Raw genomic sequence first — 20,112 nt, 5'->3', positions numbered from 1 at the left:
AGTCAATTGAGTGTTGTATACGATATTTAACAGGACTACGTGCTTCCATAAGTGATGGTCTATTCTTCAGTTCCAAGAGTATACCCCGCTATCAAAAATTATAAATACATATACCGAATGCCTATCAAAAACTATTGTACAGTGGCGCCCACACTCTCCTCGCGCTTGGGTCTTCCTCTCTTCTTTTTGCTGACCTTATCCGTATCAGCTGCAACATTAGAAGCTGTAACTTGAGCCTTCTCAGATGGCCCCCGGCCAGTTCCACTTACCCTCACACCACGAATGGTGAGGCCGGTTTTTTCAATTGGGAATTTTCTTGGGCGTCCTCTTTTATCTTTCTTTTCCAAAAGCTGTTGCACAGCCACATCATTAAGGGACTTGAGAGACGTTCCTTTTACGATACCCACATGCTGCTCGGCATCGCCAAGTTTCTTCAGAGTTGTTTTGGTACTCTCCTTGAGTAATTTATTGAGACGTTTGAAGTTCTCGTGGGAGGAATCGATGAACTCATTCGTTGCAGGATCCAAGATATATTTCTTGGGACGTCCTCTCTTCTTCTTTGACCCATCATCCTCAGTCGCGGGAACAAACTTGGTAACTATTGTTATTTTGTGCTTGCCCTCAGATTCATCGGAGTTTTGAGGCAGCGCCCCAAGAGATTTTTGGTCATGGTTTGCAAATTGCGATTGCACCTGGTGCGTGTCCTGGTTTGGCTGTTGTTGTTGGTGTTGAGAATATTGGTGGAAATCAGACTGGTCCATCTGTTGTCCTAGTGGCTGTATGTGTTGGTATTGGCCATATTCAAAGGGCGGATGGCCTTGTGCCAAGTGTTGTTGTTGACCCTGCTTGCTGAACATTTGCGGGCTCGCGTAGTGAGGAACTTGTGAGTTGTGGTTCTGGTGTATCTGGTGTTGTTGCTGGTTGTGTTGAAAATCGCCAACGTTCATCATTGAGTTGGTTTCTTTCTGTGAGCGCTGCTGGTATTCTTGGTAACTCTGTGGAGTGGGCCCTCGCTGTTGTCGATGCATCTGGTCTGAGCCTTGATGCGCGTGTTGTATCTGGTTGTGTTGCGTTTGTTCTGAAGATTTCGAAAGCATGGAGTTGTGGTTCGCTCTCATTCCTTGCTGAGGTGGAAGCGTGAGGGGTGATGGAACCATCGAATTGTTCAACATCCTGTTCAGTAGAGAAGTGAGTGGAGGAGAAGGGGTGCCCATTGCATAATTTTGGGGGTTTGGTGAACCGTTTCTCGAGCCATAAACAAGCGGAATTCGCCTATTCTTCTCTTGGCTTTCGAGGGAGCCTTCCATGGTGGCAGCTGGTTTTGCAGCGTTGATGTTGTATGGAATACTCATGATGGACTGATAATGGTATCGATGAGCTATCGATGGCTGCTATTGGAAACCGGTGACGTTGCGGTATTAAATGGGCTGCAATGAATGGTTAGAGTTTCCAAATAAACTTCATGGACTTAAAGTGTGGTTGTTGTAAATGGTTGCAAGAAATGTATGTGTAGATTATAAAAAAAAAAAAAAATAGACCGCACAAGGGAAAAAAAAAAAAAAAAAAAGTTATGCGCGGAGGTTTCTCTGCGCAGAACTCGATGATGATTCCACTGATAACGTTGCGTGTGTGGAATTGTAGGGAAGGTTGTGCTCAGCATGAATTTTTGGATTTCTTCGTCATTGACGTATATGATGCGTTACTTTACATGTTACATTCCTATATTATTTGTGTACCCTCTTGATTAGCGTCTCTCATCGGATTCTTGCTGTATGAAGCGCTCACAATTGTGTGATGATGAGCTGCTTTGCTGGAATTTGACTAAGCAAAGATTCTTGAAACTCCTCAACAAACTCCTTGGAATCCACCAACTTCTCATCATAAGCAACATTGAATGTCACATTAGCGCTAACAGGCCCCTCCACATCTCCGGAGATTGGTGCCGGAGTAGATTCGAGTCCTAGAAGCTCATCAAAAGAGTCTTTAGGTGCAGCGGCGAATGCACCAGAATTTGTGGGCACCAGGTTGATGAACTTGTACTGGATACCGGAGACATCGAATCTCTTCTTTGACACGGGGGCAACGAGCAAGTCGTCGAAGACATCATCAACTTCCAATGCCGATGGAGATGGTCCTCTCGAGTACTCAGGGAATCTTGTGCCATATGTCTGAGTGACGGCAGAATGCAATGCTTTCTCAAAAGCGTATTGGAACTTGTACTCCGAAACACCCTCGCCCAACTCCGAGGTGAATTCTATCTTTAAAACGTTTGAGGGCTTCACAACCTCTGGCTTCTTTGGTTCGGCTTTCTCGGCTTCCTTTGGAGGAGCAATTTTGATGTTGGACAAGTCCAAGTGTTCCTTGTTCTTGATGTATGAGGCAACTCTCTCGACAGCTCCCTTGTTGATCTCGCCCAAGTAGGCCAACACGTCACCCTTCAAGAGTCTACCCTTAGGACCGGAGGCTGGAATTTTGGAAATTGCGTCCTCGGCGGAAATACCCTTGCTGTGAAGCAATAGTTCCACAGCTGGTGTGAGCTTCTGCTGTGGGTTGGCCTTCGTGAAGACCTCGCTTGAGCCTTGATTGGATTCAACTGTTGGTTGAGTCTCCTTTGGCGCTGACTCAGTCTTGCGTTCCTTAGGAGGTTCTGCTGCAGGTTCCGGCTGTTCCTTCTTGGGCTCTTCTTTCTTGGGAGCAGGTGTCTCCGCTTCCAAGTCAGGTCTTTCCAAAGACGACAAATCATCGCCAGGCTCAGCCAACAATGCAATAGGTTTACCGACAGCAATTCCGCTGGAACCGTCATTCTCCAAGATCTCCCACATAATGCCGTCGTCTTGGGCCTCCACATCAATCGTGGCCTTGTCGGTCTCGACCTCAAGCAACACATCGCCAGCAGCAAATTCTTGGCCACTTTTCACTTTCCAACCAACAATGCCTCCCTCTTCCATCGTGGGAGACATGGCAGGCATTTTGAACACTTGAGCATCAAGCAATAAAGATTGAATATGGAAGTTTCTAGAGACAGCCACTCGGCCAGCTCTAGACACCAGGGCAAGGCGTGATGCACGTGTAGCCGTAAACCTCAACATGGGATTGTAGGTAATTCGTAGATGTACGACTTATAGAAGGAACAAGTTGAGGTTCAAAAAAGTAGAACTGATGGAGTTGTGCATACTTCGGACTCTGACCACCGAACGGGCGCGACATCTCCGAACATTGGGTGCAAAATCTGTCAAACCGGACTCGGCACTTGCACCAAAGTGTGACTTTAAATTGGACTTGAGGAACTGAAACCATGAAATTGACAATATCATAGTATTTTCAGAGCTTACCTTAAAATGCAACCCATACCTTTTCGAATTTCTCCTCGGCAATGCCTCAATTTCTGGATCGCTTTATTTGCGAACGCCGGAGCTCAAGGAGTCAAAAACATTCGTTAATGAATTGACCCTATTCTCTTAGATTCGGACATCCAATGATTAAAGCACTCCATTGAAATAAGTTACTCGAACGTTCTTGCAATTGTTGCTGTGTAGAAGTCTTATCAGTAGACGGCTGCCCGGGTGCGGCTTTCCGATGTTCTCCGGGATACCACATGAACTGGTTCCACGACACAGCTTCCCGACAGTGTGATGAAAAATATGGTTGTCATTGAGCCTTAGAGAAACTTTGGTGTGTCTCAGTGAGAGAAATGTCTGGGTTCTGTGATGTGAGCCTATACATCGCAAATCGGCATGAAGGTGACATTACTTTGTGGGGTCTGGTAAGAGAAAATGAATTGGAAACCCGGCAGCTCACTTTTTCAATGTGATAATTGAACAAAAAAGCGTCCCATCAGGCGAAAACCTGAAACTGCTCGGCGATCTGATGCAACCTTGTTCACTATAGCCATCGTTCTCTTTCTTTGAATCTTCAAGTTTTACATTTATTCATCAAAATATTACCAGATTTGAAATGATATTCTTCTGATGCGGAGTAAATATGTGGTCCATGTGTAAACTCGTATTTTACCGCCGGTTCTGTCACCACTGTCGTTTCACAGGGTCTATTCGCAGCTATTATTTGCATGTAAGTAGGTGGATCTAGATCAATTTAGAAACCTAATTCATGAGAACCCAAAAAAAATGACAAGAAAGGAAATCCTTCCCCTGATAATCGCTAAAACCACCGGTTTCGAAGAAATTTACATTTGTCTCTCGTTATTGGTTGCTAGGTGTATTGTGATTTTGTGCCTCGGACCCTGCTACTTTCGAGACCTCTATAGCATTTTCGCACCCGTGCTTTTCCTGGGCGCAGCTGAGAATTTCTATAGAAGCAACCACCTTAGCTAAAACCTTTAATAGCTTCTAGCAAAACCAACTGTTTTCAGCATACACGGTCTCGTTGAACTGACTGTCCCAAGAGAACAAGAAAGGACATCCCTTCGTCTTACATCACTAAGAAGTTGTCGTGACCACCAACATTCCACGACTTTTGGTACTTCATCACACATCACAACCACGCTTTTAAGCACAACCCCTCAGCATCATAACGCCTAACATGCCTGGGCTACAAGGAATATGGGGAGTGCTACGCAAGTACATGCGGTTTATAGGCCCTGGCCTTATGGTTTCTGTCGCCTACATGGATCCTGGTAACTATTCGACCGCCGTGGCTGCTGGTTCAGCTTTCCAATACAAACTTCTATTCTCGATCTTTTTGTCCAACTGCCTAGCGGCATTTTTGCAGACTTTGTCGGCCAAGCTCGGTGCTGTCACTGGTTTGGATTTGGCTGCTAACTGCAAAGAGAATCTACCCCACAGACTCAATATTTTCATCTACGTTTTGGCGGAGATCGCTATTATCGCCACAGATTTGGCTGAAGTCGTGGGTACTGCCATCGCTTTAAATATCTTGTTTAACATTCCCTTGGCTCTCGGAGTCATCATCACCATGGTGGACGTTTTGATTGTTCTCATGGCCTACAGGCCAAACGGCCCTTTACTTTTCATCCGCATCTTTGAGTCGTTTGTCTCAGTCCTTGTTGGCGCTACGGTTGTTTGCTTTGCAATCCAGTTGTTCCAAGTATCCAAAGAACCCAATTTTTCGTTCATCGAAGTTTTGAAAGGCTTCTTACCTAATGAGAAGGTTATTGACACCAGCGAGAGAGAAGGCGGAAATGGCCTCTTCTTGAGTTTGGCAATTATGGGAGCCACCGTGATGCCTCACTCTTTATACCTCGGTTCAGGCTTAGTGCAAGCTAGGCTAAAGGACTTTGACATCAAGCATGGATACTATACACCACCTAAGCAGGTGGAAGAGGTACCTCCTGAAAGTTTTGAAGAAGAGAGAGTAAACTTAACCGGAGAGGAATACGCCACTGCTGTTGGCGCCAAAGAAGAAGAAGAGTACTACAGGCCCTCAGTTCATGCCATTAACGACACCATGGCATACACAATTGCAGAGCTTGTCATTTCACTTTTCACTGTGGCTTTGTTTGTCAACTCAACTATTTTGATTGTTGCCGGCGCCACTGTGGGAACGAAAAGCAAGCGTGATGACGACCACGAAGATTCCGATTCGGATGATGATGAAGGCTCAGACAATGCTGATTTATTCACCATCTACAATCTTCTTTCGACTCATCTCTCTCAAACGGCAGGATTCGTGTTCGTGCTTGCTCTTCTTTGCTCCGGTCAATCTGCTGGTGTTGTTTGTACACTTGCGGGCCAGATGGTATCGGAGGGTTTCTTGCTGTGGAGCTTCCCGCCCGTAATTCGTCGTCTTGTCACTAGAGCATTGGCGATCTTTCCTTGCATAATGGTTGTTTCGTTTACAGGAAGAGATGGTTTGTCGAGGACGTTAAATGCCTCGCAGGTTGTCTTGTCTATTTTGCTTCCTGTTGTCACAGCTCCATTGATTTACTTTACGTGCTCCAAGAAAATCATGAGTGTCCCCATCTTGGTGAGAGATGGCGATGAAGATGTGGACACTATTTTCGAGGAGGAATTATCTTTTGGCAGTGACTCCAATACTCAGAACACGGTGGTCCCTCAGCGGAACCGTTATTCTGTTGGCGAGCCCGCCATCAGACTTCAGGACCTCAGGAAGGCACATCCATGTGTCGGCTGGGAAGACGAGACTGATGATGAAAGTCATGAACGCCAGAACATGGTGCTGCAGCAGAGCAGATCGGGCGCTCATCTCCCTACACTTGCAAGTACTCAGAGAACCGAGTCCACAAACCCACCTTCATACACTGCTAATCCGGACTCCATAGACACATCAGACGAGGATATTTTCCGTATCAAGGGTTACAGTGATATGAGTAATGGTCCTTGGATGACGTTCTTTGCAATTACTTCATGGAGTTTTGTCACGTTGCTCAACATTGTGCTCATAGGCAGCTGGGTGCTCGGCTATGATGTCCCTCTCTAGGTGAACATGACAAAAAGACGTCATTCAAGTCATAAGGTGTATACTAGGATAATCTATAGAACAAAGGAACGCACTGTAGGTTCGCTTAGAACATAGCTATGAAAGCTTTGCCGGTCCACTAAACCGCCAAAGCATTACCGTGAGCAGATTGCCAGGTAGATTTATATCACTGTGAAATAGAAAAGTATTCACCAGAATTGTTTGCAGTTCTGAAGGGAGTCGAGCTTAAGCGAACCCACATTGGCGCTGCAGAGAAAATGCGACTATGAAAAGTGCGAGTAGAACTTCTCAGATTACTGTCTTAAACAAGCCATGGAGAGTTTCATAGAAAGCCTGGCCGAGCTCTTCGAGGCATTCCCATCGGCCACCGTCACCATCACCTATTCCAACAAAACAAAAAAGAGTAAAGACAATGCTGCTCCAGTGCACTCTGTCAAGTTCAAATGCTCTGAGCCCCAGCTGGGAAAGAGTATTCAGTACTCAACGAGGAAGGGAAAAGAATTGTCCAGACTTTTAACATACTTCGGTCCTCGTGGAGTTAGTACGAAGAGAAAAGCAGAGGCCACTGTTACAGAGGAGCCTGCTCAGAAACAACAAAAGACTGAGATTGTGGGTGTGGCCAGCGTCATGAGTAATAACAAGTTTGAGGAACCTCAGGTGGAAGCCGAGGAACCAACTCGTGAACAGACGCCTGTTCCTGAAGAGAAGGAAAAGACTCCACAAGCTCCGTCGTCGAAGAGCAAAAAGAAGAAGAAGGGAAAGAAGAAATGAACGAATCCAATCAAATAGCATTAATTAATGGAAATGAGCCTCGTAATTATTGAAAGAAACCGATAAAGCGGGATATTACACCATCTCTCTTCTTGGACGAGTTGGCCGGCTCAGGTAAAAGACCAAGCGCGTTCACAACCAGGGAATCTTTATGCCCTTGCTGAGAGTGAGCAGTATAAGAGCTACTCCGAGAGTGAGTGCCAAGAGTCGATACTTCAGACTCTTGCTGGGTGGGGTGGCGAGCTGCTTGGCTTCGAAGAAGCCGCTGGTGAGGACGGAGTTGGTAGGCGTGGTGTCTCCTGAACTGGTGTGGCAACTTTTGTAGGAGGTGGTGTGGTTGGGCTGAAATGGTCTTGGTTGCGAGCTTGGATGGGCTGCTGGGATGTCAATAGGGGCGTTACGATGCCTCGGCTCAGACACGGGCGGGGACTGTCGCTCTTCTGGGACGCCCTCGACGGATTCAACTCCGAGATCCTCGTAGCCCTCGCTTGGAATTGACAATGCAGCGTACGAACACGGGGACGAAAACACCTCGACGTTATCATCTTCATCTTGAATGGGCTTTTCAATGCTTTCAGTCGCGGGTTTTTGTTCGGGTTCGTCTCTCTCCAAGTCTTCAGGTTCCAAGTAGTTATTGGCGTTGCCCTGGAGATCATGTTCGATCTTGTACTTAGGACTAGTGATCCATTGGGAGCCATTGACAACAAATTTGAAGATCAACCGTTGTGGTTCATCGACACGGATATCTCCCACAAAGTCACCATCTGTGGCTTTCTTCAAAACACCATCTTTGAGAGACCAGTTATCGAAATTACCTGTCACAACCACACTTTCCGTTCCACTTGAAACGGGCCTTTGGGTTAGTAGATCACTAATAGATTACCCTGTGGATCACCACAGGAAATGATTGCACATACCAGACAAATCTATGAAAGTAAGGCATGTCTCAAAATAACTAAAAGATTTTTAGTAGGAACAACAGCGAGACGGACTTTTGTCTTAATAATAAATCTCGCATACAAGGAAAGGGAATCCAACCACCCGCCTCACGTCGGTCAACCCTGTACGCATCATGCTGCAGCTCATAATGACCGCATCTATAAGCAAGCTTTTTAAAATTTGCAAAAAATCAAGCATTCATAATGACTAAGCCAGATAGATGACTATGGCCATTCAAAATTTCATTTGAAATTGCTAAAGGGTTGCCAGGTCTCCGCCGAGGCATCCGGATCAGTGTTCTCCTTGTTTATGCACAATAGGGAGGCTCGCAGTGCAGCGCGGCCACATTTGGATCTGCTCTTCTGATGCCCAGAACCAGATAAGGCGAGTCTACTGATTCCACTTTTTCGCTTCCATGCCCTCGGGCGGACTGGTTTCAAATTTTTTGGTTTCCGCTTCAGACCAATTGGTCGTGAGCACAGTGCCATTTGACTCCACATATGACTTCATCATGGCCCTGCGAGTATCGTCATCTACGTCCTTGTATAGTTTAGCGAAGAAGTCCTCTTCCTCCTCGTCCTCTTGCACATCGAATTTGGACCAGTTGACAGCCTTTCTCGAGGATGTAGGGTATGCTAATTGCTCTGTGGGGCCTTCTTTGGTGTCCACAGGCTTGATGGGACCATCACCTTCAAGCAGAGCCCACTTACCTTTGACTTTCTTGGCCAATGTGAGCTCAATTTTTGTTCCAAATACCCTGCAGCTGGACTCAGCAGTGTCAATCTCGCCATACAAAGGTTCTAAATTGTAGTTGTACTCAGAGTTATCGCCGCTGGGGAATGAAAGCGCCACGGAACGAGGATTGAACGAAGCACCCAAGGATTCTTCCTTGACATTCTTTGCGTAAATCGTGACTGTCACTGTGTCGTTCGACTGATACCAGTCGTCTCTGATCTTTACCTTCAATGGTGCTTGTTTGTTGATGACATCGGCACTAGTCAGTTTGGACTGTGATTCTGCAGAAGTCAAAGGCTTTTCTTCAGCCGCTTGGCCTGCTCTTTTCAAATCTCTTTCCGCCTTGTTGATCCAGATATCCAACGCTGGCTCCAGATACAGGTGCTCTTTGGACTTCTTGAAGTTGGTCAATGCCTCCGAGTAGTGCTTTTCTGCGTAGTTTATTAGACCAAGCCTGTAGTAGCAGAGTCCCTTATCATCTCTTTTCCCTCTTTTGTCGGCAATTGAAATAGCTCTGTCAATGTCACCTCTGGCATTGGAGTATTCACTGACTTTCAAATAAGCTGCAGCACGTTTGATGTAGCCTAGGAAAGCTTCTGGGTTCTCTTTGAGAGCTAAGGTGTACTGCTCAATAGCGCCCGAAAAGTCCTTTTTGTTGACAGCTTCATCGCCGTGCTTAATGTGTAGTTCCACAGCCATCTGGTTTGAGTGACCTGGAGAATTCTTAGATCGAAATGGTTTTTCGCACCCACTAGACTACACACTGTGGGGAGACTTCTTTCACTTTCCACTATATACTACCAAATTCTGTGCAAGAATCTCTTTAACTTTCCATCATTAGGTTGATCAGGCTTTCGCTCGACATTTGGCAAGATGAGCCAGAATATTAACATGACACTGTATGTGGCGATGAATATTGGTAACACAACGTAGGCTCCCTGACTCTCTGCAATTAAACCAGTAAAGAAAGGAAGGAGCGCTCCTCCGCTGGATCCGAAAGCGGTCATTATGGTCAAACTTACAACCTGAATTTTTCTTGGAACAATAAATGAAACCGCTGTTATCATCAATGGGTACGTGGGACCGATGAATACGCCACCAAGTCCGACAAAAACACCCACAGCGATACTGTTTGGCACCACCCATGACAAAACAATCATACCAATGGCCAAAAGAGCTAATATAACAATGCTTTTGCGGAGACCAAGCGTTTTGTGTAATGGACGTGTCAAAACAAGCCGGCCGATGGTCAAACCTGCCCAAAAACCAGACGACACATAACCAAAGCTGGTGCCAACTTTACGGTAGTCCAAAAGGTAGGTAACGATCCAACCTCCAATCGACACCTCGGAACCCTGATAACAAAACACAAATAGAGCGATCAACCAAGTAGGGCCATTCTTCAAGGCGAGAATCATATCGTTCGGGTTTTAGCGGGGGTCAGACGTTCAGCACGTTCAGCACGGCTAGCACGGCCAGACTCCAGGAGCTCTTGAAGCTCGATACCTTCCTCCCTAGCTCTGGTTTTATCAATCAATGATTCCGTCTCTTCATCGTGATCCCATGGCTTCAAGTCATCTTCCGCACCCTTGAAGGCCAAATTTGCATTGAAAGAGTTGATCACCATCAAAGAAAGCAAAATCAAGTAAACGTAGTTCCACTTCATTCCACGTCCAACCATACTTGTGGCTGCAAGAGGCAGAATTGTTGCCCCAGCACCATAGCTCGCGTGAAAAATGGCCAAGTACTTCGACTGTTTGTCAAGCTTAGATAAGAAGACATTCGACTGAGCCAAAACCGTTGCCAAGCCGATACCGCCCAAAAAGAAACCAATGCAAATAAGTGGAAATGGCCCGCCACTTGCTATACAAGAATATGCAGCAACCGACAGGATGATACCGTAGGTGATTGACCACCTCTTACCAAACCACGGAGTAATCTTGTGGGCGAAGCAGGCAACTAATATAAACCCCACGGCATTTGACATCCAAATAAGCGAAACCACTGCATAGCTGATATCATAGTGGGCTTCCATAGAGGGCAAAAGGGCACCAGGGGCGGCATCTGAAAAGCCTCCACAAGCGGACCAAATGCTCACTGCAATAACTCTCCAGAGATTTCTCTCGGGATTACGGAGGGTCATTGCCTCCTTATTCGCATTGATGGGAGTAGCTTGTGTATTAACAGTTGAAGGGTTGTTTACTTGACCGAGGCTGGTGACGTTCAAGTTCGACTCTCTGGTCACTATATGTGGTCTATCATATGGTCTATCCCTGACTGTCTCCGAAGGAGCGATCAGGGGCTCGTCAAGCGTGTCTTCCGCCCGTACATGGGCCTCTTCATGTCTTGTAATGGACATTTTGGTAAGCAGTTTGGTTAATGCCGCTGACACCTCTCACCCCTAAAGTGAAGGCCTTTTCTGTGCCGTGCTAAACATTGTGGGAATTCTTTTTTAACTGCACTGCATCGCGGCATCTGGAGGTTTAAAAAGTCAATCCCGGTGAATATTCTGGGATAAGGTTCTTGTGATGAAATGAACTTAAGTATTGCCTGCTGCCTTCACAAGGTCCAAAAACTTGGATTTAGAGAGTTCATTCAACATCTCGTCCTGCTTACCAGCAGAGACCTTCGTTTTACCGATCTCCTCCTTGGTCTTGACTTGTGTAGCTAAGACGGCGTTGAACAACTTCACCACACCTCTCTGGGCAACCTTCTTGAGCTTTTTCTCCTTTTCGATGATATCGCGGACCTTTTCAGGCTCGCTGGCTGAAGGAAGAAGGTTCCGTATACGAACCTTGTCCTGAATCTGTTTCTTTTCCGCAAGCAATTCACGCTTGGCTTTCTTCTCCAACTTATCAGACTCCAACTTTTTGAGTGTGGACTTGTTTCTGGCCAAAATTGGATCTTTCCTGTCGTATGCCTTCAATTTGGAGCCAACGATAGCGTTGAATGCACTGGCAAATTGATCTCCACCGTCCGTGCTAACCTTTTTCTTCTTCCTCAAAGGGAACTCGTCATCCAACTCTTCATCATCCTCGGATTCATCGTCATCCGATGGGACGTTGGCAACATCAAACTCATCGTCTAAACCAGAATCGGCGTCAGATTCATCCTCGTCCTCCAGCTCCAGAACATCGGACTCGTTAGAGGGCAGAACCTTCTCATTTTTCAATTCGGGCTTTTCCTCTTGCGTTGCTGCTTTCTGTTTAACTGCTTGCTTTTGCGCCTTAGTGGATTTTCCCATGGTGCTAATGATGCGATGAGTACTCTCTACAATCAGAGATGGGCTTGAAAGCGAAGATCTCTGCAGGAAATTTGCAACCAACCATGAATTCTAAAACACGAAGCTAGGGCATCAAAGCATGAAACGTTTGGCATCTTAATTAGACAAATTATGGAGAAACTGAATTTCTAAAAAAATAACTCTAGTCGTCGTGAGAGCTTACACTACGACTGCAACCTTATCTAGATTCCAAAAGCCTGCTTTATTAAAATTCTGGTTACAGCGGATCCTAGTTCAAAATACCCAGATCTCTACACATTAATTTAAATAGTAATTTCTTTTTTCTAAAAAAAATAGAACCTAAGTAATTCATAGGCTTCATGTGTTAAAGTTATGGCGCTGGAGAGTGCACCCGTGCACCACGATCATACTGCAAGCGTTTGTTTATGTTTGAGGTCTGACACACGCATGAGACTAGCTTGAGATCATGAGCCATTCTGGAGATATAAAAGTGTCTAGTCCCTCCAAACCGCGGCATAAAAGGTCGTTGGGCGTAGAGAACTTTCTGCCCCTGAAAAAAACACTACTAATCGAACGCTACTCAGTTCCAGAAATACTACCTAGATCAGATAGCGCTATGGGTTATCTTCTACGACAACACCCTCTCCGGCAGGAGATTGAACAAAAACATGAGGAGCTTCTTGTTTATAAGAAACAGATCATGTCGAGGAAGACTGAAATTTTCAATATGGAGCTCACTAACAGGAAATTGGAGGACGAGGTTCGAGAAGTGATGAAGCACCTCCGAGAGGTTGAAGCAAACGTGAAGCAATTGGATGACGCGGAACAAGAAAGTATAAAGCAGATTGAATACAACTTTGATCTCAAGAAAAAGGAGTTGCAAGTTCATCACGACAAGAGACTCATGGACTTGAAAGAGGCTTTGTCCCGTGAAATCGACCTGACAGTGGAAGCGGTTGCAAAACGAGACCAAGAGCAACGGCGAGCTCTACAAGAGGACCTTAGTGCCTTCGAGGAAAAGATAAGATTGACACAGAAGGAGAAAACTAGAAGACTCATCCTGATCAAAGAGGGCCATGGTAGAGCACTACACGAGCTACTGACCAAGTTAGATGACGAAGCGAATGAGACAAGAAAAAGATCTTCCGAGTTGGGCGAAGCTTCGTCCGCTGTTACTTCACAAATAAAGGATGTACAGCGTTTCCTCGGCAGCGAGTTGCAACTCAAACAAGCTGCACTAGAACATGAAATGACAGCGTTGGAAAAGAACTTCACGAGCATGGAGAAGGACAAGATCAGGATTCAAGAGAAGATTAATGACACAGTTGCTGAGATTGAGGAACAAAGAAACTCAATCTCTAGTCACATCGATAACATTGAGAGATATAAGAAAGAGGCCACTGCAATCAGTGAGCAATTTCCAGCGCTCGAACAACAGAGAAGAGTACTTCACGCAAAACTTCATGACCTCAAGGGAAATATTAGGGTATTTTGCAGAATACGCCCGGATGATAGTGGCTCTTCTGCGAGAATTGAGGCTTCTTCTCCCGAGATTTTTGGTGACAACGGTAAGCAGGACCTTATCGTCTCAAAATCTGAGCCCACATCACTGTGGAGCTACACAAATGCTGTACGTCACGATGCAAATTCATTTCAATTCGATAAAATCTTCGATATCGGAACAAAGAATTCGGAGATATTTGAGGAATGGTGTCAATTGGTTCAATGCGCATTGGATGGATCTAACGTTTGCGTATTTGCGTATGGTCAAACTGGATCAGGCAAGACATACACAATGTCCAATGAAGGCGACGGCATGATACCATCATCTATCAGCAAAATCTTTCACGATGTCGAGGAGCTCAAGGCACAAGGATGGAGTCATAAAGTGGAAGCGAGCTTTATCGAAATTTACAATGAAACTATCGTGGATTTGTTTAGTGATTCAGTCAAGCCTGCAAAGCATGAAATCAAGCATGATGACACCACTGGCACAACTGTTGTCACTAACCTCAAGACAAACATTATGAATGGTGTTACAGAAGCGCTTGAATGTCTATTAAAAGCTAATAAGAGACGAGCGACCGCAGCAACAGATGCAAACGAGCGGTCCTCAAGATCACATTCGGTGCTTACTATCAGGATAAAGGGCACCAACTCACTGACAGGAGCGCAAAAAAATGGAACGCTTCACCTCGTCGATCTAGCCGGTTCGGAACGTATTAGCAACTCGCATGCTACAGGAGCCCGACTCAAGGAAACCCAAGCCATCAATAAGTCTCTTTCATGTCTCGGTGATGTAATCTATAGTATATCGAGAAAGAGAAATGGCGGGCAAAGTGGACATGTTCCATTCAGGAACTCGAAGCTAACCTATCTCTTGAAACACAGTTTGCAAGGTGATTCAAAGACGTTAATGTTCGTCAATATCCTGCCATTATTGAAAAATTTTGGTGAGACGATCAATTCGCTCAGATTTGCTACGAAGGTCAACAGAACAAAAGTTCAGTGATAGATTTCATTAGTTCGTCTCACCACCCGTTAAAAGATTGCTTTCGGGCATGTACTTGGACGCTGTTCGCAAAAGGGGTGATTGGGAAACTTCCAGCCATTCTTCCTTGTGATTTTCGAGCGCCCAATGAGCAACCTGTTTCTGCTTTTCGGGGTCCAAGCAGTAGTTATACATAGCAAGAAGCAAGTCGGAAGAAAACTCAAGGTTGTAATCGTCAATGTCGTCAATGAGTTTTATGGCGTCATCTACGTGACCATGATAGACATGCGCAATGACATATTGTCTGAATACAGCGAAGTCTGGGTAGACACCAAATTGAGAGAGATTATCCCAAAACTTTTTGACATAGATCATATCGCTGTAGGTATACGTCTTGATCATAATTCGAGCTGTCTCTTCATTGACGCCGCCTTCAATTTTTGGATTTGATGACATTGATAGGAACAAGTCACGAGCTTTCCCGATATTTTGCAAATTGGAATAGGCCTCAAGAAGGCAGTTTTGGAGGTCAATATCGTTCTCTTGAAGACTGATGTCCATCTTTAGGTACTCATGAATTTCAATGACACCTTCTTCATAAAGTCGATCACCAAATGTTCTGAATAGATACATATACATTTCACGAGATGGAGGAAGATGATGATGCGAACCGTGGAGCTCGTTAAGGGATTTAACACGCTGAAAGATCACGAGAGCAGCGTGCAATCTATCCTTCTCACAGAAGAATTTCATCGTTGGAAGATAGGTCTCAAAAGGCACGGCAAAATATTTGTGAAGCTCTCCATAAAGAACCCAGTTTGTTTCGAAGGTTTCCTCGTTTGTGAATCCGACTGTGAAATCGTAGAGCTTTTCAAAAAGCTCTCTATGTGCATATGCCCAACTTGGAGTAACCAAAAGTCTCTTAGGTGACTCAGTTTTAATTTTTGGAAGCTCACGCTTGAGAAGCTCAATACAATCTCCAACACACTCCTCGGCAACCATTTTTTCAGAAAGAGCTGCGAGGGCTTCAGCATTGCACGGAGACCTCATATGCTGTTTAACCTTCTGGAAAAAGGGGAACACATCCATAATACTGGTGGTGTTATCGCAAACAACGCGGAGTAGCTTGTTGAGTAAAAGCTGTGTTTTTGGAGAAGAGTCCAGTTCCCAATGGACGTTATCACATTTAAGGGACGTTTCGAAGATGTGAGAAGCCAACGAGTTATCTGATAAGCTGATTGCAGATTCCAATCTGTACTGGAATACTTTTATACTCGGAACAACATCATACTCCGAACGGAACCAATTTTGTAGTAGTTTGAACACCTCGTTGTCGGGGCTCACGAGTCCAGAAGCCATGATTGCCTCCACCACACTATCCTGAGCATTGTCAAAGTCTTCTATTGGTGACGAGGTAACAGAATTTCGAATGAATTCGAAAAGCTCATCCGCACTTATTTCGCTATTGCTTTGCAAATGTGATGAAAGCTTAGCCTGTAGTCTCAAGCTAGCTGAGTACTTGATATCATCCTTAATGATTATGTCCGCTAGTGTTTGATGGAGAGTGGGGAACGTGCCAACCTTGCTGAGCTCTAACAAAAGCAATTGGCATTGGGCCTCATCAAAAATATTCTGCTTCATGAGCGCCAGCTCGACCTCCTCGATTGACCTTTCGCTTATGGATTTCAATAGGGTTCTGATTGCCTCTTCTTTATCCTTGTATTCAACCACCGAATTGAGATCGCTGAATAGCTTGAGTAGTTTTAATATGGACTCAACTGACAACGAGGATAGGGATCCAAAGATCTCACAGGTAAGCTCCTGAATACGATAAATATTTTTGTCAAGATTCTCGTATTCATGAACATTTGGGTCCAGATTCTCAAATAACAGCTCGATAAATGAGCAATATTCGTCACAGAAATCGTCGTTGACAATCTTCTTCCGAGCATCCGGCTCGAATGAAAGGAACGCTTCGAATGTCAGAAGAGCCAATTGGTTCTTATTCTTGAAACGATTGAGAACTGCGGCGGTGAAGTCCTTCGGAATCAGCGCTGAATTATGCACCACAACCGAGAGAGCATTCTCGACCCCATTGAACCTTACTGAAGCCCCTAGCTCAACTGTAATGGCATATATATCTGTTGGAACCTTACTGTCTAGGCTTAGTAGCTGTTGAGCTAGGATCATCATGTAGTAAGGAAGCTTGAAATCCTCTTTTGCTAGAAGAACAGACGAGGTCTTTCTGTAAAGTGTGAGTAGATCACCGAATGGAAGAACCTTCTCGATGCGATTGTCATGAAATTTGTATAGGTGTTTGAAGACGTTATCTATCGTCTGTAGATTAGCCGTCTTTGATGCAAAGTCGGGTACCTCGTGAATGAGTTCTGTAAGCTTGGTGGTCAAAATGCGAGTTCTGAGGTTGGTGGGAATCTCAGTTGTTTTGAGGTAGTGCTTGAGGTCACTTATATATGTGCCTTGTATGTCGTAGTCAGCCTTTCCTTCTTCTATTATCATTTGATCTTGTGAACCATCTCCTCTCTTGGACCGTTTGGCATCACCAAACAATGTGCTTTTGTGCCTTATTGAACTGGTCCCACATATGTAAACCGGATTGGAGAGCCGTATTCGAGTTCGGCATGCTTGTATTATGGATCGGCGTAACATGGTGCAAATGACATCCGCAGAGCTTACCTTAGATGTGCATGAAAAATTACCCAGGCGCGCAGTGGTTGCAAATTGTAGATACTTTCTATACACAAAATTACGTATCTAATTTTTCTCGACTAAGCGTCTTCTTCGTACTCTGGCAAGTGCAGTTGCAATCTTTTGATTGCCCAGTTCTTACCAATAAACTTGACTTCAGGATCGCTCAAGCCCTCAGTTTTAGTGTACTCGGTCCAGTAAGCAGGGTCTTTGAAGCGTGGATCCTCAGGCCTGAATACGCCAAGTCCCTCTCTAATGTCTAAAACTTTTTGTCTGAGTTCAGCAGCAAGTTCAGATCGAAGCTTTTGCGCTCTCTTGCCTGTCTTTAATTCTTCACTAAGGTCCGTTGGCTTTTTTGGGTCGATATACTTCTCGCATAGGTCTCTCCATTTTTGTCTGTAAAATTCGAGACAGTCGTCTGGAATCATGTCGCCGATGGTGACATGAATTTCAGCTCCCAAATTGCTCGGGAGGTAGCGCTTTATACCCTCGCCAGCGGAGTCCTCTGGTGCAACTTTCTCGAATCCATGTGCGAAGATGGGCACCACGACAGGAGTACGGGTGCTCTCGAGAATCAATCTTGATACACCCCACTTAAAGTAGCGCATGGAATTGTTGTGTGGTTCTTTTAGTTGAAGCACGAAACCCTCGGGGAAGACATGAAACCACGAGGTTTTCGTTCTGATGAAAGGAGATTTGGACATAAGGACGTTAGTTGATGCAGGGGAGGGCTTCACCGAATTTACCAAATCTTTTGTCTTATCGGAAACGTTAAGCTTTGAAAACTCTTGAATCAAGTTTGGCTTGTCCTGTTCTCTGGCCCACGGGCTGAACTCCAAGTCCAAGGTATCATCTGGTGAAAGAACCCGGATTGCCGCATCCAAGGAACCCTGAAATGGGCCTTCGCCGAACCTTTTAGTTCCAAGGATCTTTCCAAGGTTGAAAAACCACGAAAAGGCGGTGTTGGAGAAACAAATGTTATGGGCACCGAACCCCCAGCGGATGATATCGACGTCTGTGTGGAATCTAAGTGGCAACACAGCGTAAAATGAAGGGTCATCCACAACAGACATGTGGTTCATCACAGTAAGAAGGGATCTTTTCTCCTCCTGTGCCTTGGCCATAGCGGCATCTAGCTTCTCAACGCAATGAAGATGAGGTTTGTATAGCAAGTTGAGAAGAAGCTTGGTCTTCATGGTGATGAGGAAGCACGTCGCATGAGATGCATAGTTCCAAAGTGGCGAAGTCCTGGGATATTCTGATAAAAAGTCGTCGCCTCTTTTCAATACATCTTGAAAAGACATAACCCTCTTCGGCCTCGATAGCAGATCACAATTTTTTCTTTCGCGGCCTAGATACATATGCCCCATACATTTCGCACCCAAAACGTGGAGAACATACGTCACGACTAATGAGGTGTAGCCCACTCATATTACGACGATTACACATGGCCTTATCATTTATTGACAAAGACTTCTTTTCAGTCATTGAAGATCTCTTCATACGCAAATCGAGTATCCTTGAAAGAGTCTCTTCTCGCTCGCAGGACGAAGGCTACGAACCGTCTACATTGCTTTTCTGAAGGAGCATATGGACCCAAGCCTTTGTAGAGAGATGGCGTCCATTGCCCCAGAAGTTCAGTTAGAAATGTCGATCTGTAGTCCGCAAAATCAAAGGGAGTGATCTCTATCCCACTAGACTGCTCAAGAGCCCTTAAGTCTTTATCGTCTCTGAATTCATCGAAGTCGATCGAATCGCCTCTTAGACTATCTTTTAAGGCAACTTTTAAAGTCATTGCATCTGTGAGTGGTATGAGGTTTGGAAGCATGTCTTTGGGGTCTTTGTTCATGAGGTCCACGTGGACGAAGCTATCAGCATTGAAGAGCCGTCTCGAAAAGAAGTGAGTCATTTCGCTTTTTATTTGTTTTCTTGAGGCCAATTGGCGGACGTATACCTCGGCAAGTGTCATCGGACTTTTTGAAGGGTGGTGGTAGTAATGTTTGATGCGTTTGTGTCTTCCTATGAGCTTTTTGCAACCATCAAATCTGACACAATAAGTCTCTCCCCCCCCATGTCTTCCAGTCTAGATTGTCTGCCTCAAAATGCATCGTCGGGTGACATCTTCGATCCCTTTGTCTACAAATATCGACTTACGATGTCCAAGAGAAAAGTTGCTCTCGATCATGTTCGAGACTTCCTCGGATATGACTTGTCCAGTGCCAGAGACACCACCATGATCTACTTGCTTTTGAAAGAAGAAATTTCATTCACTGAATTGGAAATGATAAGAATTCTTGGGCTCCAAGCCAATATGAAAGTGGACCGGGCAATTTTCAATAAGTTTCGGGAAGTCGTAGGCTATGCTGCTCGAATTCTCAAAGAGCTGATTCCCGTTGGGCTGCTTTTAGAAATGCCGCTCACAGATATAAGCAGGATATGCTACGGTATTGCCACCAAATTTGAATCCATTTTCTTTGTGCCTGTCAATGGTGGTGAACACCAATTTGACTTCTGGTGGACTGATCGCTTCAATAGTGTGTGGCCCGTTGTTTGTGAGCTCAATAGGGCCTATAACGAATTGGAGTGACTATGAATACGAATATAGGCATCGGCAATAATGTCTTAGATTTTGGCTTCCTCTCCCTATTTACCCTGCCTCCAATTAGCAGTCATTCGCACCCAAATACATAGATCCTTGGCCTGGAGATGCGCTAATGATAGTTTAGGATTTGATGAAGTGATTCATTTCAAGATTAGGCAAATAGCTCAAATGTGAAGAAAAAGCCGAAATAATTACCTGAAGGGATAT

At 45.0% G+C, this 20,112-nt stretch overlaps 10 protein-coding genes across 10 annotated transcripts; 4 read left to right on the top strand and 6 right to left on the bottom strand. All coding sequences in view use genetic code 12, as the record gives it.

Moving 5' to 3' along the window:
• Positions 1-131: 131 nt before the first annotated feature.
• Positions 132-1,352, bottom strand: CXQ87_000828 (uncharacterized protein; the record flags this gene model as incomplete). Its single annotated transcript, XM_025479394.1, has 1 exon — positions 132-1,352. One exon carries the CDS (start codon positions 1,350-1,352, stop codon positions 132-134), a length of 1,221 nt encoding a protein of 406 aa, XP_025338867.1.
• Positions 1,353-1,781: 429 nt separating this feature from the next.
• Positions 1,782-2,960, bottom strand: PDX1 (Pdx1p; the record flags this gene model as incomplete). The annotated part of the gene is made up of 1 exon (XM_025479393.1): positions 1,782-2,960. One exon carries the CDS (start codon positions 2,958-2,960, stop codon positions 1,782-1,784), a length of 1,179 nt encoding a protein of 392 aa, XP_025338866.1.
• A 1,579-nt stretch (positions 2,961-4,539) lies between these two features.
• Positions 4,540-6,417, top strand: CXQ87_000826 (divalent metal ion transporter; the record flags this gene model as incomplete). Its single annotated transcript, XM_025479392.1, has 1 exon — positions 4,540-6,417. One exon carries the CDS (start codon positions 4,540-4,542, stop codon positions 6,415-6,417), a length of 1,878 nt encoding a protein of 625 aa, XP_025338865.1.
• A 312-nt stretch (positions 6,418-6,729) lies between these two features.
• CXQ87_000825 (signal recognition particle subunit) lies at positions 6,730-7,188 on the top strand (the record flags this gene model as incomplete). The annotated part of the gene is made up of 1 exon (XM_025479391.1): positions 6,730-7,188. One exon carries the CDS (start codon positions 6,730-6,732, stop codon positions 7,186-7,188), a length of 459 nt encoding a protein of 152 aa, XP_025338864.1.
• A 46-nt stretch (positions 7,189-7,234) lies between these two features.
• On the bottom strand, positions 7,235-11,221 carry CXQ87_000824 (uncharacterized protein; the record flags this gene model as incomplete). The annotated part of the gene is made up of 5 exons (XM_025479390.1): positions 7,235-7,348; positions 7,375-8,029; positions 8,531-9,561; positions 9,726-10,195; positions 10,309-11,221. 5 exons carry the CDS (start codon positions 11,219-11,221, stop codon positions 7,235-7,237), a joined length of 3,183 nt encoding a protein of 1,060 aa, XP_025338863.1.
• A 180-nt stretch (positions 11,222-11,401) lies between these two features.
• Positions 11,402-12,106, bottom strand: RRP15 (Rrp15p; the record flags this gene model as incomplete). Its single annotated transcript, XM_025479389.1, has 1 exon — positions 11,402-12,106. One exon carries the CDS (start codon positions 12,104-12,106, stop codon positions 11,402-11,404), a length of 705 nt encoding a protein of 234 aa, XP_025338862.1.
• Positions 12,107-12,806: 700 nt separating this feature from the next.
• Positions 12,807-14,509, top strand: KAR3 (Kar3p; the record flags this gene model as incomplete). The annotated part of the gene is made up of 2 exons (XM_025479388.1): positions 12,807-14,405; positions 14,426-14,509. 2 exons carry the CDS (start codon positions 12,807-12,809, stop codon positions 14,507-14,509), a joined length of 1,683 nt encoding a protein of 560 aa, XP_025338861.1.
• Positions 14,510-14,627: 118 nt separating this feature from the next.
• CXQ87_000821 (uncharacterized protein) lies at positions 14,628-17,114 on the bottom strand (the record flags this gene model as incomplete). Its single annotated transcript, XM_025479387.1, has 1 exon — positions 14,628-17,114. One exon carries the CDS (start codon positions 17,112-17,114, stop codon positions 14,628-14,630), a length of 2,487 nt encoding a protein of 828 aa, XP_025338860.1.
• Positions 17,115-17,383: 269 nt separating this feature from the next.
• TAZ1 (lysophosphatidylcholine acyltransferase) lies at positions 17,384-18,499 on the bottom strand (the record flags this gene model as incomplete). The annotated part of the gene is made up of 1 exon (XM_025479386.1): positions 17,384-18,499. The coding sequence occupies one exon, from the start codon at positions 18,497-18,499 to the stop codon at positions 17,384-17,386; it is 1,116 nt and encodes a 371-aa protein (XP_025338859.1).
• Positions 18,500-19,374: 875 nt separating this feature from the next.
• CXQ87_000819 (uncharacterized protein) lies at positions 19,375-19,890 on the top strand (the record flags this gene model as incomplete). Its single annotated transcript, XM_025479385.1, has 1 exon — positions 19,375-19,890. The coding sequence occupies one exon, from the start codon at positions 19,375-19,377 to the stop codon at positions 19,888-19,890; it is 516 nt and encodes a 171-aa protein (XP_025338858.1).
• Positions 19,891-20,112: the final 222 nt, after the last annotated feature.

This window comes from Candidozyma duobushaemuli (genome assembly GCF_002926085.2).
Source record: "Candidozyma duobushaemuli strain B09383 chromosome Unknown A_B09383, whole genome shotgun sequence".
Lineage (NCBI taxonomy): Eukaryota > Fungi > Ascomycota > Pichiomycetes > Serinales > Metschnikowiaceae > Candidozyma > Candidozyma duobushaemuli.
This window is presented reverse-complemented; position numbering and strand designations above follow the sequence as displayed.